The sequence below is a fragment of the Phocoena sinus genome, chromosome 19 (assembly GCF_008692025.1).
Source record: "Phocoena sinus isolate mPhoSin1 chromosome 19, mPhoSin1.pri, whole genome shotgun sequence".
Lineage (NCBI taxonomy): Eukaryota > Metazoa > Chordata > Mammalia > Artiodactyla > Phocoenidae > Phocoena > Phocoena sinus.
Window position 1 is genome coordinate 35,501,032 of NC_045781.1, and position 17,800 is coordinate 35,518,831.

General features: G+C 42.9%; 1 protein-coding gene across 1 annotated transcript in view; it reads right to left on the minus strand.

Annotated features, from left to right (window-relative positions):
• CDH8 (cadherin 8) overlaps positions 1-16,320 on the minus strand; it is a 375,449-nt gene extending 359,129 nt beyond the window's left edge. The window contains exons 1-2 of the mRNA XM_032614776.1: positions 16,203-16,320; positions 1,694-2,144 (exon numbers count right to left, since the gene is read on the minus strand). Of these exons, the coding sequence (XP_032470667.1) occupies positions 1,694-1,945 (252 nt within the window). The 5' untranslated portion in view covers positions 1,946-2,144; positions 16,203-16,320. The remainder of the gene's footprint in view (positions 1-1,693; positions 2,145-16,202) is intronic.
• Positions 16,321-17,800: the final 1,480 nt, after the last annotated feature.

Sequence of the window (17,800 nt, forward strand, 5' to 3'; positions counted from 1 at the left end):
CAGGCTGGGTCAGATGTTTTGGAACTGAGAAGTTTTCACATTTAGAAATGTATTAAGGTAGATAAACTGTATAGTAAACAAAACCTTCAGCAGAGTCTGGGGCAGCACCCTGTAGTCAAACACAGTAACATTTCTGCTGGGAAATATATGTACAGTCACAGCAATGGGATGCACTACGACTATAAATAGCCTCCAGTCAGTTCTGCTACCTGAGTGTGTATCAAGCATATAAAAAAATTTTTTTTTGTATTTTGGACTTACAAAGAAAGGAATGTAGACCTGTTTTATACACGTATTGTTTGTATATATGTACATATGCACACGTATACACATATACATATAAAGAGCGAGGCAGAGGGAGCTGCTGCTAAAATCAAACAGGACTGTGCCTACAAAGTGCCGTTATGAGACTGCTCAATACAAAACAGTATCGACCAGAATGTGAATTGCTTGAAGGCAGGGATCAGTGTTTTGTTCATTGATATACCCCCATATGCCTAAAAAGGTACTTGGCTCAATAAATATTCTTTGAATGATTTCCCTTGTCCAAGTAGAACTACATGAAATGAAAAAGCATAATCCTTGGGGAGGCTCAATCTGCGTTGCAAGACAATGAGGTAGAAGCAGGAATGGAATCAGAAGTTCCTAGCGAGACACAAAGTGTTAACTCAAGTCTTGAAGATCCATATTTAATTATTTTTTTTAAATCACTGCATCTGGGAAACGCATAATATTGGCATGATTCACTTCTGAATCTGACTTATCAGGAAAATCAGTCCTTGGCAGGCTCGTAATTGGAATTCTACCTATGATGATGGTGAGTGTTAAAATTAACAGAAGCTTATGAGCGATTCTGAGGAATAAACATGTATAGTCTTCAATAACCCACAGTGAAACTTTGAAAAGCAGGCAGCCCTTATCCACACAAGGAACATTTGTCTAACCTGCCAACAGCAACAAAACAAATGTAAATCCAGTCTAACACGTAGATGCACGTGCACGCGCGCGCACACACATACACCACACACGCACACCACTAAGCTGAAATTTTGATTCTATACATTTGATTCCATCTGACAATGAATGCAACAGTTTCCTATTGCAAAATTTACTGAGTTACAGTAAGTACAAAGCACTGCTAAGCACCCACTCTGAGAATTTCCCTTTCCCCATCCTAGGTTAATAATTGAACCAACCAACAAACAACAAAAAGAAACATAAAAAGGAGAAAAATCTACCTGCAATTGGAGATACATGGCCTCAAACTAAAATGGAACAAAATAACATCTTAGGAATCCAGGTGGTAGAAATTCAAACTGAGCAAAAATGCATACCTCTTCCAAGCGCTATAAGTTACAGGAAAGGTTTGGCATGCAGATTTCTTGTGTGAAATGAGAACGAAAAAGCTTATTTGTGTATGCATTACACAAGTGTTATTAAAGCTATGATATAAAAGATGGGGAGGATGGGAGAGATGGGGAGGAAGAGCTTTCCAGAGAAGAGCAGTTCGTTTACATTTAAATTTGTTACCATGGGATTATTCATATTCCTAAAGAACCAAGAGGTAAACTAACTAACCATCTGGCCTAAAGTACTTACAGCTAAGTGTGGCAACAACTGTGACAAGCCTAATGTTAAAGGTCTAGGGATCAATAACAGATCCCGAAATTGGGACCTTAAAAACGAAGCTTACCCGGCCAACAAGGATCGGTTCAGGTCCAGAAAACTCTTCCAGGACGAACATTTGATTCCAAACCCAGCCTCTCTTGGAACGGTTCAAAATCCGCTGTTCTTCACTCAGCCTGTTTAGTTCCAAAGGGAATCCACTCATTAAAACTGGAGACTGATTCATCGGAGCCGTGTAAATGCAAGGGGGAAGAGTAATCCATAATATTATTAATGGAGTCCAGAGATCCAACAGCATTTCCGCTAGCCGTTCTGGCATGGTCCCCCCAGTTAAGCAAATCACCACGAAAATGAGACAATTATTTTGTTTGCCTCTGGTCTGCAGCCATCCAATTCATCATGCAGTGACGAGCATTTACTCACAGCTCTGCCACGTGTTTACAGCACGGGAAACAGACATCATCTAAGCAGCTTTTCTAAGACCACGATCCACTGGCTTTCCTTCTCATTGAAATTTCCTGCAAAAACAAGGAGGAAGAAAGATAAAGGTCCACTGCAACAGGTTTTAAAACAAAATCACTGGTTTTCAAAAGCATATACATGAACAATAGTAGGCATTTCCCAAACCCTTGAGTCAAGAAAGTGGACCTGAGGAATTAGAACAAGTAAGCTAACAGGTCTTTTTATATTGTGAGCTTTATTTAAATTTTCGTATTTATATTTGTATTTATGTTACTTATCAAAAACCGCTTCAAGTTCTCTTTTCCCTCCTTGCTTCTTTCCTTCCTCTCTCCCTCCCTTCCTTCCTGTCTTCTTTCTTGCCTCGCTTCCTTTTCTCTCTCCATTACTCCCACTCTCTCTTTTCTTATAGTCGTTTTGGTTGTAATGCAAGTTTGGGTGTTGCCAATACTTTCTTGTACTCTTGTAGAGATTGCAAGCCTCCTTCCTCCTTCCTTCCTTCCCCCTTCCTTCATTTCTTCCTCTCTTTCTTCCTTCCTCCCTCCCTCTCTCCCTTCCTTCCTTCCTTCTCTTCCCCTGCCCCTCTCCACCCTCCCAGTTTAAAAATAAGTTCTAGTTCACTTTAGGCTGAACTATGTGAATAAACTAGCCTGTAATGGGTACATTTTTTTAAAAAATTACAAATGAGAACAGGAAGGGAAATGACCCCAATTTTCACAGTCTTAGCTGCCGCAACCCATCAGAAGGGATTGTCCAGTTCAGGGCGCAGAATACAACTCTCTGCTAGGATGCCAATAAAGAGTGAATAAAATTAGAATGCTCCCGGAGAGAAATTCTGTAATGTCCAGCATGTATGTTATAATCAGGATGGTGTCAAGGCTCCCATTCCAAATGTACAGTTGAACAGGAGATTTAAATTATGAAAATCTCCTTTGGGAATGAAATACGGTAAAAATACAATTTTCAATTGTAGAGACTCAGAAAGGGATGGACAAAAAAAAAAAAAAAAATCCCCATTACATGAGGTGTCAAATACATTTTTTTGCTTACCTACAGCATGGCAAAACGTGTTTCTTCCCTCTCAAAAAAAGTATTTTTAAAGAAATAATGTCCACTGCATATCCCAGAGAGAAGCCTTGCTGAATTAGATTAAATGGGAAAATAATTCATCAGGACACTATGGGGAACAGTTTGGCTCAGGGAATTCATAATGGGGTAGGAACCTTTCCTCTGTAGGTCCCCGGTTCCATTCTGGCTCAGAATGGGAAAGCAAGAACGTCATTACGTTGGCTGGGCTAGTGAGTGGTCTTAGTGAAGCTAGCTGAAAAGGGCAGACCCAGATTCTGCTGTAAAGACAGGAAGGATCTGATCTAACAAGATGGTCAGTGGAATAGCCCTGCTTGTCACTCTTTGCCTGGGCTCAGCTCAATCACTTGGATTCTCTCCGTACCTCAAAAGAGGCCCCACCCTGATAAGTGCATAGGGGAGTCACTGCAAGCAGCAGTTGTTCTGGAAACTAAAGGGAAGACAAGCTTTCCATAGGGAACCAACTCAGACCAAACAGAGTCCGGAACAACGTCCCAACTTTCCTTAGAATTGCAGTACACGCAGGGAAATAAAAAGCAGATTTCACAGTAAGGCCTTCTCTCATCCCAGTGTGAGGGCAGAACTTTGCAGGCTTCAAATTGAAAACAAAAGTTGAAAGGTCTTGGTAAGAAATCGCGAAATATTAATATCACTCTGAATTGCCAATCCACTTAAACGGCATGTATAGCACAACCATCACATGCCATGCTCTCCTAGACATGGAGCAGGGACGATGATACAGGACGGTCACGCTATTTGGCAGACTCTCTGTTTTACAGGCAGAAAAACCTGGGCTTGAATCCCAGCTCACTCTACATGCTGTCTCTGTAAGAATGCACGAACTACTTAAGTTCTCTGAGAATTTGCATTTCTCTTCTGCAAAATGGCAATAATAATAATTCTTACTTTCCAGGCAGTAGGGTGATTCACAAACAAGACTCATGTGAAGCAGCCAGAACATGGGAAGCACTCAGTAAGCTGCGGTGCTTGTGGTTTTCCTGAGCCAGACTGGGAGGATGGTCCTGACACCAACCCTTTGGTTAAAAAAGTCAAATGAAGGAGCAAAGAGTTAAGCTGTGTGACCTCCTCAGAAAGGGTAGTGTAGTCAGGGTACGAGAGTCACACAAAGTTAGTCAAAAACCTTCCTGAAGGTGGGATGTGGGAGGATGAGTGGGATGCTGGTAAGAGAAGGGCTGGACCATACTGGATAGAAGGTGATAGTCATTCTATTCACAGAGGCTCTGCCTAAACACTTCTCAGGGAAAAGAGACTTATTCTCTCCAAACACACCCTGCTCCATGCTGGGCCATATCTGAATGTTCGAAAGCCATGTAGACCATCGTCTAATCGCCTGAGTGCTATAGAGGCAGAACCGTGAGATGGTTGTGAGAGTTTTCTCTAACACCAGCCAGCGTGGGGATTGAATTCCAGTCAAGGAACTACCTTTACCAGTTGCATAATTGGGGGCCAATTAACAACAACAACAATTAGAATTATATCTACCTAGCTGGTTTATTTTGAAGATTAAAAAAGATAATCTTGGTAAAGTAATTAAGAAAAGCTAGAATGGACAGTTATTTTTAAATTGTGCCAAATACTCTGCGAGTATTCGGGGATAAGGAAAGTTAATCCCAATTTTAACTCCTAACAGACACTTCCTTGATGGAAGCCACCAAGTGGATGGAATGCCACCAAACCACTCAGGATGGAATGTGACACAATTGCTGTCCTACCTGAACTCGCCAGAATCAGGTAAAAAGTAATGATAGACCCTGAAACAATCTGATTCAATAGTATAGCTTCACTAGTTAGAATGAAGGTACTAATAAAGGAATGTATGCATAGCCCCCAACAGTATCCATTAACACAATATCTTACAGTTAGATAAAGCTTACTATGCCTTGTACTGTTTTACTCAAAACCGAGGTGCAGAATAATTAAATGACTTGCCCAAAGAACACCTCCAGTAAAGAGCAAACCATTGTTTGAATCTAGGTAATCTAACTTCAAAATTCTTTCTTACCAGAATCCCTTCTCTTATTACATAAATATTTGATAAGCATATACTGTGGGTCAGGCACTAAGGCTAGGAACGCAAGCAGATCAGAGTTCTTATGTTCAGGAAGCTAAGAGTCTAATGGTTAAAGACTAAGAAATGGATACTTAGAATCTTTTATTTAGTCTGAGAAGGGTTAGGGTAGTACAGAGTGACAGGTATGCCACTCATCTTCACTGCCTTAAAGAAGGCTTCCTGCAGGAAGTGTCATCTAAATGTTGAGAAGGAATTACCCAATGGCAGGGGGAGCAGTAGGTGTAAAAGGACATTTAAGTCAATCGATGGACAGGAATGAAACCACCATTAATCCAGGATTTGTGAATGAATCAGTACCTAGCGTAGTTGTAAATCATTTCTTGTCACATCATCCAATCCATGGCCATGGTATCTTCTCCCTACCCACCAAATCGTCCTAATCATGGTCTCCAGAGTACAAGTCAAATCAGTGCCCTCTTCTCTGCCAGTTCTTTGTGAAGAGAAGAGCATGTTTGATTTCCAAAGCTTTGAGGAATAAAAACAAGTGCCATCCCATGGAGAGGGTACGGGAGACAGCGAACTGAAGCACAATGAGATTGGCATTTTAAATGATGTTTAATTTTCACTGAACTAAACACTGTCAGAGCCTGAGGTCATCTCTCTGTTAAAAAGGAAGACCAGCAACAGTTAGAGGCAAGGGTGTGCAGTTAAATATTTAGCACGTGGCTCTCTAAAAGAAAAAAGAATCCCTGAGTTTTGATTTCCATGATAGAAATACTTCCACCATGACCAATTTCAAGTTTTCAATGTGACCACTAACCAGGTCTGGCAGTTTGAGAAAATTTACCAACCAGCTCTGGTTAAGCCAAGAGTCACCTCCAGAACACCCCTAGGTGGTGCTTCTCAAACTTCAACGTGCATACAAATCCTCGAAATCTTTCTGAAATGCAGGTTCTGATTCAGTAAATCTAGGGTGGGGTTTGCAACTCTGCATTTCTAATAACCTCATTTGTGATGCAGATGTTACTGATAAGAGGACCATGGTTTGAGAAGCTTGGAGTTCCAGAGAATAAAACCACCTCCTAACTCTGACCTTCTTAATGAAGACTTGAAAGATTCAAAGGTGTGGTGAGAAAGTCACTTCCTCCTCAGTGTCATTTAATGCCATGCCCATGAACTACTTACTAGCACTAGCACGGTACACACATATATCAGACTTCGGGAAACCCAGCACTGGAGTGTATGGATTTTGCACGATGTCATAACTTACATACTTAACTCACTGCATATGGGACACTGGGAAGACTGCTCCAATCAGTGGAGTGTTCCCAAGCATGCCATCGGGGGTGTTGAGACTTGGCCTTCACTTCAGCGGAAGTCTATTACTCAGAGAGAAATGGGATTCTACTGTGACAATTAGAACTGTAGTATTTACATGCAGGTACCTCTGCCACAGGCAGAGGTAATTTATCCTCTTTGATGAGGACAGAATAGCTTTATAGGAATTCCTGAGATGCAACCGAATGTTATGTTACTGTTATCAGAATTAATAAACGTTGTAAGAGTAGCTGTGTACACAAACCGCTTAACTCTATGCAAGGAAGAAGAAATTGAGCGTCGTTTGTAAAGTATGGGTAAAAATCAATTTATTTTTAGATTTTCTAACCACAGTATGTACTTCTGGCCAAGCAATCCACTTGATTAGAATGCTGCATTGATTTACACCTCGAGAGTGAGATGAAGAGATTTTACAGTCTCTCTGGAATTCTTACAAATAAGTAACTCTTTACTTTTTTTATTTATTTTTTTAATATTTATTTATTTATTTGGCTGCTCTGGGTCTTAGTTGCAGCACGTGGGATCTAGTTCCCTGACCAGGGATCGAACCCAGCTCCCCTGCCCTGGGAGCACAGAGTCTTCACCACTGGGCACCAGGGAAGTCCCCTAAGCAACAGAATTCCCCCAGAAGGCATCTTGCCTTACGTAAGATACTTACAATCCAACTTTTCATTCACTTACGTTTCAGAGATAGTTTTAATTACAGCCTGAACAGGTCTGAACCCACTGACCTCAACTTTTTTTTAAGGTGAACTCAGTCAACTTTCAGATATGTTAAGTCATTATGCAAAAATTTATTACACCATCGATTTGGCAAACAACATGGATTGAAGTTCCCAATGATGAGCCACACTCTGAAGCCTAAAATAAAAATGGGCTTTAACCAACACTTTAGAATTCAATCTTGCAGATTATTTTGGTTGACAGGAAATTACGCTTTTATTATCCACTGGGCTTACCGGCCACAATATTTCATGGAAGCAAAGATGACACAAAAGACCAGAGAGTTTCTATTAAAAATGTTTCTGACCTTGAATTTACAGCCATTAGCAGGCTGCTTCAAAACAGGTAAATGCACACTGAATTCGAAGTGTATTTCAGCGACACGGGGTATGTGGTTCAGCCTGTGGCCCAGTGCAATTCACGCCAAGCCCTGGACTGGAGAGGAACAATACTTGCATGTGTCCAAATATAAATAATACAAGAGAATCGCCTTTCCTAAAGCCTTCAGAATTCCCTGACCAAATTCCCTTGGCAGGATAGAATTTGATTTTTTTTTCTTATTTACACACACACACATTTATCTCTCCCCTCAACCACAGCACATCTGGACGTCTTTCTTGGGCATCAGATCATACACTTACCCAGCTGTCTCTCTATCCAAAAGCATATCATTTGCTTGTTTTGCCACTCAGAATAATACCTGCCAAATCCAGTCTTTGCTGTTATTGACACGCTATTGTTTTTCTGCAGGAAGCTTTAGTTTTCCTCTAGTTCTATAATTACTGGTTACCATGGCAAAAATAGATAGATAGATAGACAGATAGATAAATAGCTAGGTACATGCCCTCTCCTCATCCTCCCCCAAGATGGAGTCAGAACTTTCTCCTTCACATAGAAGCTTCCCTGCTATAGACATTTCAGAATGGGGTAGCAAAGACAGGAAGGTCAAGTTCCCTCTTGTAGTGTTTATAGACTCAGAACTTTATTTAATAAACTTTCTTAGAATTATAAGGTTAGTTAAGATACTGACGCTGAATCTATCCTGTTGGATCTTCTTCAGGCAGAACTGTCTTGAAATCACCTCACAAAGATGAATCTAAGTTCCACACTTCCCTTGCCGATTAGACATAGTAGTACCAGGAAGTCGTTTCTCAAGTGTAGTCTAAATCCTTCCTTCTCCATTTAAAAGCCACATCCTTTGCTGTCTTTAAATCACCTGCTCAAAATTTAATAGTCAAAGACCTAATGAGCGAAAACAATTTGTGCTGGCCCTTCGCTAGAAGAGGTCACGGAGAAGTAGTGACCCCTGGTTCACCCATGCGCTGCACCCAGGCAATCAAAGGCTCCTTAGCCCTCCCGGTCCTTGGAATCCACGTCCCGCCCACTGTTCCTGCCCTAGGAGCCACTTCAAAGATGTAGCTTTGAGAGAGCCATGCGTTATTGAGACCATCTGGACGGTATATGTGACTGAACCCCGTGAACGCCTCTGTATCAATAACTTTAAGACTCTGACGGGCAGGTGCAGAGATCTTGTGGTTGCCCAAGACAAGCCTCATGTGTAACTTGCTTATTGACACTGCCACCTACCAATCTGGAGTGGCCTGCCTCTTTTTTCAGTCTTTCCTGGTCCTGCAAGTACAGCTTTGGTCTGAAATTCCAAGATTTCAAACCAATGCCCCTTTAAATCAGAGTAACCACCAGGAATCAATCTTAGTCTTGAGAATCCTGTAATACAGTTGAACTGTGGGGACACAGCGGTTGACAACACTGACTCTGGAGTCAGACAGAAGTCCTCTGAATCGCAGTCCTATCGTTCCTAAGATAAGTGAGCCGGGCGCATTTATCTCAATTGTGGCAGAGGAGGAAACTGACTTGAAGGATGATGGAAAAAATTAAATGAGAGAAGCCTTGTAAAACTCTTTGTCAATGGAGCTATGATAGTTACAATTTATTGAATGTTTCACCTGCTTAACAGAGAATCTTGACTGATTTTTTAAAAACTATTTTATGTCAATTTCTTGCTGGATTACATCGATGGGGAAAATTCTAGTGATCTATGTAAACAGGTAATAAATAAAATAACTTTTCCCAATTCTTTTTTTTTTTAAGGCATGAACTAAGTGGGATATAAATAAAACGGCATTTTACAAATAGCTTTCCCTACCGACAGCTAACAGAGGCTTAATGACTTCAAATAGTTTTATGAGGCCTCTACAGGGCAGTATTTTTTAAAATTTTATTGAAGTATAGTTGACTTATAATGTGTTAATTTCTGCTGTATAGCAAAGTGATTCAGTTATACCTATATATATTCTTTTTCATATTCTTTTCCTTTATGATTTATCACAGGATACTGAATATAGTTCCAATGCTATACAGTAGGACAGAAGGATGGTATTTTTATCCTACCCCCACCCCAGGGTGGGGGTCAACCATGTCTCTCTTTTCCATAGGAGACATGGCATTGTCCATCACCATTTCTCCTGAAAGGGCAAAATGCAAGCATTACACATCTACACTGGAACTACTTACTTTCAATCAAATTGTAACCACTCATTGAAAAAGTCTTTTCTTCTACAAGAAAAATTCCATTTCATGTCATAAACATCTAGTGCATTCTCATGAGAACGGTCTACGTGCGAAGTCCCTACTAATTCAAAGATGAGGACAAAGTGATATCTAAACATTTCTCAGACAGGAGTTCAGAGAAGATAATCCTAATTAGAGGTTGGGTTCAGGTAGTATCTTCTTCCAAAAATATTTAACAAAATTTTTGTACGTATTGCAAGAAATTTTAGCACTACTGATGATGGTTAAAAATTAGCAGTGCTTCTTTCTTGCTTAAGAAATGTGGAAATGGTTAAAATCAGATATATCACATAACCAGGGCTACAGAGTCTGTAATACTGAAACTGAAATGCAGCCAAGTATCCCAGACTAATAAGTCAAGATTCTGCCAATTAGATTATACTCTGTAGTAACCACCCTTACAAGTGCACCTTACTGTCATTCTTTCATGTTTCAAGGCTTTATAGCTTAAAAACCACCCACTGGCACTGTTACCATGAACTCCATATGGACACAGAAGATGGATGGGTAGACAGATAGCAAGCAATCATTTGACAAAAATAATATTGAGATAGCACACCGAATGTATAGTTCCTGAAAATCAAACTGCTTATACAGATACTAAAATAAGTATACTATCTTCAGCTACTATATTTTAGTGAAATTCAAAGACACGTATATTTTACTACTCTAATCAAAATAGGTATGAATTAATTTTTTTCATATTTCTGAGCATCCCCATTTTAAAGATGGGAATACCTGGACACAGAAAAGTTAAATTCTGTTTGTCAAGCTGAAACAGCAGTGGACTAATAAAGAATGAAATGTGCCCTTGTAATTTTTACATTAAATTTTGGAGATGAGGTTGCATAGGTAAGAAAGAAAAACATTCCCTTATGATATTTATATCATTCCCCCATCTACTTATTTTATGTTACTTGTGTGTGTCACATCAGGAATCAAATAATTATATTTTATGCATGAATTCATCTAGAAAGAAACAATGCATGGAAAATATGGTGCTTACTGCTAATAGAATATGAATATAGCATAACATTTTCACTTAATGATATACATAGAAAGAATTAAGAAGATTCCGTTTAATATTCCTTTGGAACACATTCCATTTGCTTAAAGTATCAGTAAACACATCCCCGAGCACCTTATCATGGAACCTATTTTTTTTTCCTGTGTGTATTTGTGAGGGCCAGGTATCCTGCTGATTAAAATCAATACAGAGGAGTCTTCTAACACACTCGGACTTGCAATTCACATGAGGTTGATATGAACTGTTCAAATACAATATATTAAAGAGAAAGAAGAGAGAGAGGGAGGGAGCAAAAGAAGGAAAGAAGAAGTAAGCTCTTCCTCGGGTACTTTTTTATACATTCTCTGCAAGGGAAAGGTACAGACACTGAGTTATATATGCAACACTTCCATAATTAGAGCATTTTTCCCAATAAAATATAACTTTGCATCACAAAGAGTTTAATAGCATTCTTGATGCAAGTTTAGTCTTGGAGGCATTCTCAATTTTACAAAGCTGAATTAGGTCATTTTTATATGTCCATATCATGTGGAAAAGCTGTGTTTAAGAATAAACTTGGGACAATTTATGAAATTTCTGTAGAGAAAATTGAGGTAGACTGTCACAATATTGGACTTTAGATATAATTGCATCCCTCCTTCCCCTTTACTGAGAATACACTAGAAGAGGAAAAAAAAGGCACAGTGTTTGCCAGTCATTAATGCATTAAATCAATGTATACTGAGCACTAACTATGCTTTGCCCTCAACCAACCATCATTCTAGCATTTGCAGTAGTCTTTGGCAAGGAGGGTAGGGAAGGAAACTGGTTGAAGGCTCTAAATACAAGGGTTATTCTTTTATGATGCTGTCCAAAGAGATACAGAAAATCACAGCTATATATTTCCACCTACTAATAGAACTATACAAAAAAGCAAGACTTCTAAAAGCAAGAAGGAGGATGATATTTGTGACAGGGAATAGCACATGACATTTAAACGCAGGAAATAAAAGCTTAGGACATGATAGAAAAAGGAAACTGTGTTGGCCCCAGTGCTTTGCCATGAAGAGGTGATGGAGATTTCGTTCACAGCAACATGTGGGAGAAGCAGCTAAATGGCATCCCTTGAACTTATTTCTTTTCTGACCTTCTGAAGTTGCCAGGTTCAACTAACTTTCTCCTCCTGGTTACATCTGAAGCGGGTTCCAGGGGCAAGAACCAACAGTTCAGCAGAGATATACTGCACACATCACAGCATCAACAACTTTCTACGGGAATGGAATGAGAGCAGACTAATAGCTCTTTGGTTAATTAAGCCCCACTGCATCAGCTGATGGCCTTGAACCATCAAAATATTATTCTATTTCACAAATATACATTTATGAGATTCTGGAAAAAATTTTCCCACACCACAAACAGATGTATTTGCTTTAAAAGACTAGTCAATATACAAATCCAAGAAGCCAGGAGGGCAAATCAAATAATCTAAAGCTGATGAAATGGCAAAGGGAATATGATACAAATCTCCTACTTGAACCAATAAATGAGTTAGTTATCTAGGGACGTTTTCAGGTTTTCTAGAAGTAAGAGGTGTGTGTGCGTGTGTGCGTGCATGCATGTGTGTGTGTGTGTACAACACATAATATAGAGCGAAGGAATCAGCTTGGGTTTAATTCTACACTCTGTAGGTGGTGTACAATACACCACAGTTAGAAGCCTTTTCCTAAACTAAAAAGCAAAATTGGTCCATTTCAGCTGTGAATGCCAACAGTGCTGAAGACAAAGAGAAAACTGCATTTTTTCCTGCTTCTCTGAATAACATTGTAAGAAATACAAAAGTATCAACAGCACCATTGAGCAAAATACTTTCAAAAGAACGTCTTGGGACCTTAGATTTCACCTATAATTTAAAGGCTATTCTGATTACGTTTGTTCCTTGATTTGTCAAACACAAAACTTTGCTGATGGGGAAAGAAAGAATGGTTGGCAATACAAACTGAATGTCGTTTTACCCATGAAAAGCTTTTGGCCGTGCATGGAAAATTTGCTCAGATTGGAATGTTGATTAAGTCATAAAGTGTGCCACCTTGAGTAGAAGAATACGAAGATTATTACTTTTTTCTTTAAAGCATTAGTTTACTTCTAATGATAAGGTTACTTCCGAACAGTTGATGAAGTGTGGATTCTCACTATTCTATATGTGCTTGTTCCATTTTCCTCGCCAATAAACAGTGAAAGGAACCTGGAAAGGAAAGCCCTGAGGTACAATTTCTTGAGTAGAATCATTATACCCTCCTTCTGTGGAGTTTTCTTGCTTTGTTCCAACAATCAGGTGCTCCCTGCTAACCAGGAGCAATCAGACTTTAAATCTATAGAGAGTTTACAAGGAAATGTTGCACCATGAGTATATTTATGTAACAGTGTTTTCAAAATGCCTTCTCAAGTGGTCTGTTACATTCTGCTGAGCGTGTTTTACAGGTTGTTTAGTTTTTTTATTCCTTTTTTTTTTTTTACTTAGAGCATACTGCCATTGGCTACTTAAACTGTGTTCGGTGCTAAGCTAAGGGGCTGCTTTAGATGAATACTGTCTTGACCAGAGTTCTGCATGATGCCCAAATAAAGTTAGTTTTCAGGTTAAAGACTTCCTTCCCTTTCAAGTTGATATGTGTAGAGCAGGCAAATGGAGATGCTATTCCAGTCAGGGCTGCTATAAAATTGTTCTTCAGCTAAATTCATAACACCTTCAAGAGCTCAAGAAATGTATCCTGGACACCAAAAATGCAGCCAAAATATATTAAGAGTCTTGGGTAGAGAGATCTACCCATTTGGGATCTTAAGAGTTTTAAGAGATACAGATTATAAGGCAGAAGAATTGATTTTTAAATAGTAATAATAACTGGAAATATAAGATCTAGGTTGAAGGGGAGAATGATTAAAAAGTTTGCATGACAACATTGCAGCACAAATTTCAGTGTCTCTGAAATATCTGGCTTATTTGTGATGGTCACAGGATACCTTAACGCCCGTTTGGGTGGCTGGGGAACAGAATGAGGAAGATGAACTGCTACGGAACAGCCCTGAATGAAGCAATCCCCTGAGTTGCTGGGAAGGCTCTTCTCTGTTTTCAGAACAGATTTTCTCAACTCCAAGCCCTCTTCAGAGTCCAGGAAAAAAAAATATATCAAAGGTGATTTAAAATCCTGCGACTGCTCCAGCATGAAATGACTATGTGATGGGGAGCTTCAAATCTGCTAAAGCAGAATTACAGAATATTATTATTAGTATTATTTATTTAAAAAGAGGGATAGGCCTAGAATTTCTTTCAGCCACAGAGCTCAGGGAAGTGGAAAAACATGTCGGGACATGATGATTATGGAGAACTTCCTTTGAGGGATTAAAAAAAAAAAATGTAACCCTCAGAGAACATCCTCTAAAGGTATCAGACCTGTCGGTAGAAGAATCTCTCTCTCTTTCTCTCTTACACACATACACACGCACACACTAGATAAAACCCCTGCAAAACTGGACACAGCTGATGAAAAGCAAAAGCCAGGCAGAACATTCAGTTGTGTTTGCCATGAACGACAGGGCTCATTTTGCATGCAGTGAGGTACAGCGGCCAGGTTCAATGGATGGAAAATCCCACTCTCAAATCTTACATAAATATCTCTTTCCCACACACAGTTTTCCAGTTGAAAAGCTCCCATAATGAAGCCAGAGGTGACAGCCAAGGGAGGGTTGTTAACCATTGAGATGGCTGTCAGGATTGCTGTAAAGAGGGCAGGCGCTTTCTAAGGGCCCCAACCGTCCCCAATCCCTCCGATCTGCTTCGCCGTGGGATCGATTCGAGAGGGCAGTGCTCCTATGCCTTCTCCAGCGTCCCCGTTCCCATTCCCGGCACACAAATTCTATGAGGCCGGTGAGAGAAAGGAGCCAGCTGATCTGATTAGCAGCTCCGGCGCGCTAAGGGATGGTCGGATCATGCCTCTTAAAGAGGAAACTCTTGTGGAATCTTCAGGAAAGGGTAGTAAAGTTGAAAAGACCGTTTCTCCCTTGCTTGAGTATAAGCTCTATCCTTTAACTGGAGCTGAAGTGAGCAGCTGCCAGCCTGATTTTCCATCACTGACTAATGTGCGTTTGCAACAATAAACAATTAATGTTGTTTGATATCTTACATTTAGCAACCCAAGCAAACAGCTGCCATTTCGCCTCGGGAAGGCAAACGGCTAGTCCTGGACGTGCAGCCGGCTCTATGCCTGCGCGTAAGGGTCCACGATAACGAAACTTTGAGGTTTCTGCCAGATTGGATGGGGAAGGCTTTGGTCTTGGGGAGGGAAAAGACGCAGGAAATTATGGATACCTGTTGGCATCATCGTTGGCGGCGGCAGGTTTTCGCCGGCTCCCTGGCTTGACTGGAGCCTGAGAGAACGGGCGCAAGTCCCTTATGAACCTGTTACGCGCTGGCAGAACCCAGGCAAGAGCCCGCTTTGCTTCGGGCCCTGCGAGGGGCGCAGCCCGCCCCGCAAGGGTTCGCGGACGGGGAGGAGTGAGATGTCAGAAAGCGCAGCTCCGGGCTCTGCCGGAGTCTGAGGGAATTTCTGGCTCAGCTCAGGAGGCCTCTGTGAGCGCAGTCTCGCGGGCTCGGGGAGCACACTGCTTGGGGGTCCTGCCTGGATGCGGGGCAGCATCTCCGCGTCCGCAGAGCCGCGGGGCGGCTGGGGAGCCCGGCAAGTTTGCAGCGGGCACCGCGCTCCCGGGCTGGAGGAGCCACTTGTGGGAAAGCCTCGCGCTGGGGCTCTCGCAGCTGAGTCGTGGCCCGCACGACCGCGGGGGTCGCCCTCCCTCTCCTCGGGGGTGGGGCGGTGCAGCAAATCAGCCAGACGGCACCCCCGATCCCCTTCCCCTCCTTTCTGCTCGGGCTCGCACCTGCCTCTCATCCGGCGGCGGGTGCTTCCCATTCACCGCACGGACCCCGCAGTGAAGGCGCCCGGCTGCAGCAGCGCCTGCCTGTGTCGTGAGGCGGCGAAACCGCCAGGCGACAGCGAGAGAGCCCTCAGGAAAACTGGAGGGGCACAGCCCGCTTGCTACTACTCCCCAGGATCTACTGTCAGAGCAGGTTGCAAAAGATCGTCTGGCAGAACCCTGAGGTGATCCCATCATCTGTTCAAAGCAGTAAAGAAGACATAGCTCAGCCCCGCACCCGGGCGGCGAACCCGCATCCACCAACCGAGAGAAAGGAGGCGCGCAAGGTGTCGGAAGGGGCATGGGATTCCTAAAAGAAAAGGTCCCTTCTGGGTCCTCGGGGCGTGGAGTAAAACGAGGGTGCGTAGGGGGACCACTTACTCTTGCGGGGCTCCGCGCCGGCGAATTTCAAGCCTCTTGGTTCACAAATGGCTGGAGGGGCTCGAGGTCGGCTCCCGAGGGCGTTCCCCGCGCGCTGGGCAGGCGCCTCCGGATCGCGTTCATGCCTCTCGGAGCTTCGGGGCTTGGTGCGGAGACGCCGGGCGGGCGCGCCGGGCCCTGAGTGTCCGCAGCCCAAAGTGCGGCTTCGCTGGGTGGGCGCTACTGTCCGTGCACAAACCGGCAACAGGGATGAGCTTCGAGGAAGCAGGGAGATTCCAAATAGATTCACGAATTCTGGGCTGAGCGCTCTGGCGTGCGAGCCCGCCTGCCTGCCAAATGTAACTGTGAAGTGATGTGGAAAAGTGAGTCTGGTGCCTCCCCTGACGGATCTCATTGGGCAGAGCGAAGAGGCAGGTCTACCACTTGGAAATTCATGTAAGCGGGCCCCCTCCCCGTCCGCGCCCGGCATCCCGCCCCCCCCACCCCACCCCACCCCGGCGCTCTGGCGCGCTCGCTCCTTAGTTCTCCCCCGCTACCAAGTGGGCGCACAACTTTCCGCTCCTCGCTCTCGAGCACGCCCTGCGCGTCTCCGCCCCGGAGCCACTCCGGGAAGATGCGCCCTTCCGTGTCCTGCGAGCAGCCCGCGGAGGGCCAGGCTCCAGGATAAGAGGGTTGGCAGACGATAAAAGGATGCGGAGGAGGTACCCGCGAGCTTTCTGAGTCTTCCCTGAGCTCTGAGGCTAGCGAGATCTTGAAAAGAATCCCAGTGATCCAGGGCTGTTTTTCTTGGGAGGAAGAGGACGCGACAGGGCAAAGGGGTGCGCGTGGGCAGCTTACCTTCTCTTTATGCCAAGAACCACGAGGGGACCGAGTGGAGTGTTTGTAAGGCCGCTGCCTACTACTCAGACGCTGTGGTTTTAGAGGCCGTGCGTCGTGGTCCTGTGGGTGGTGCGCATTCCTCATATCCCCAGGCTTCTACTGCTTTAGGGCGATGGGATGAGGGAGCACAGACGGGCAGCCACGAGGGGTGCGTAGTAAGTCCGTGTGAAAAAGGCAGAACTTGCTTGGGAAATAAAGGGAGGGACTACTAGGTCTTCTCAATGTGCCCTTGCCTCCAAATCTCCTCTCAGGCACCATGCTTGCAGCTCCTCTGCCTCCGCCACGAGATGCCCTTTCAGGTCCTTTAATAGACTCCACTCAAACCTTGAGAATTGGCCACCCTGGGGTAGAGACAGAGCAAGAAGAGGAATCATGAATCAGGAGGTCCAGATGTCTTTTCTTCTCATCAATGGGGCAAACACGTAGGAATATGCGGCCACTATTATCATCTTTTAATAAAATTCGTGAAAAATACGATGAGCCAATCTTTTGTTTGCTTGTTTGTTTGTTTAACTTCCCGCCACAGGACACTTAGTCCATTCTCTGTGCACTAAAGCTTAACTCTGAGGAAGGGTTTTACTACCTGGGGACAGAGCCGGAACGGAAAAAGAAAGGGTATGGAGAACCAGACACAAGGTCCGTAAAGCTTGTACTGTCGGACTCAAATTAATGAGGCAGAGGGAAGAGAATGAGAAAACAGACACAGTATGCTTATAATA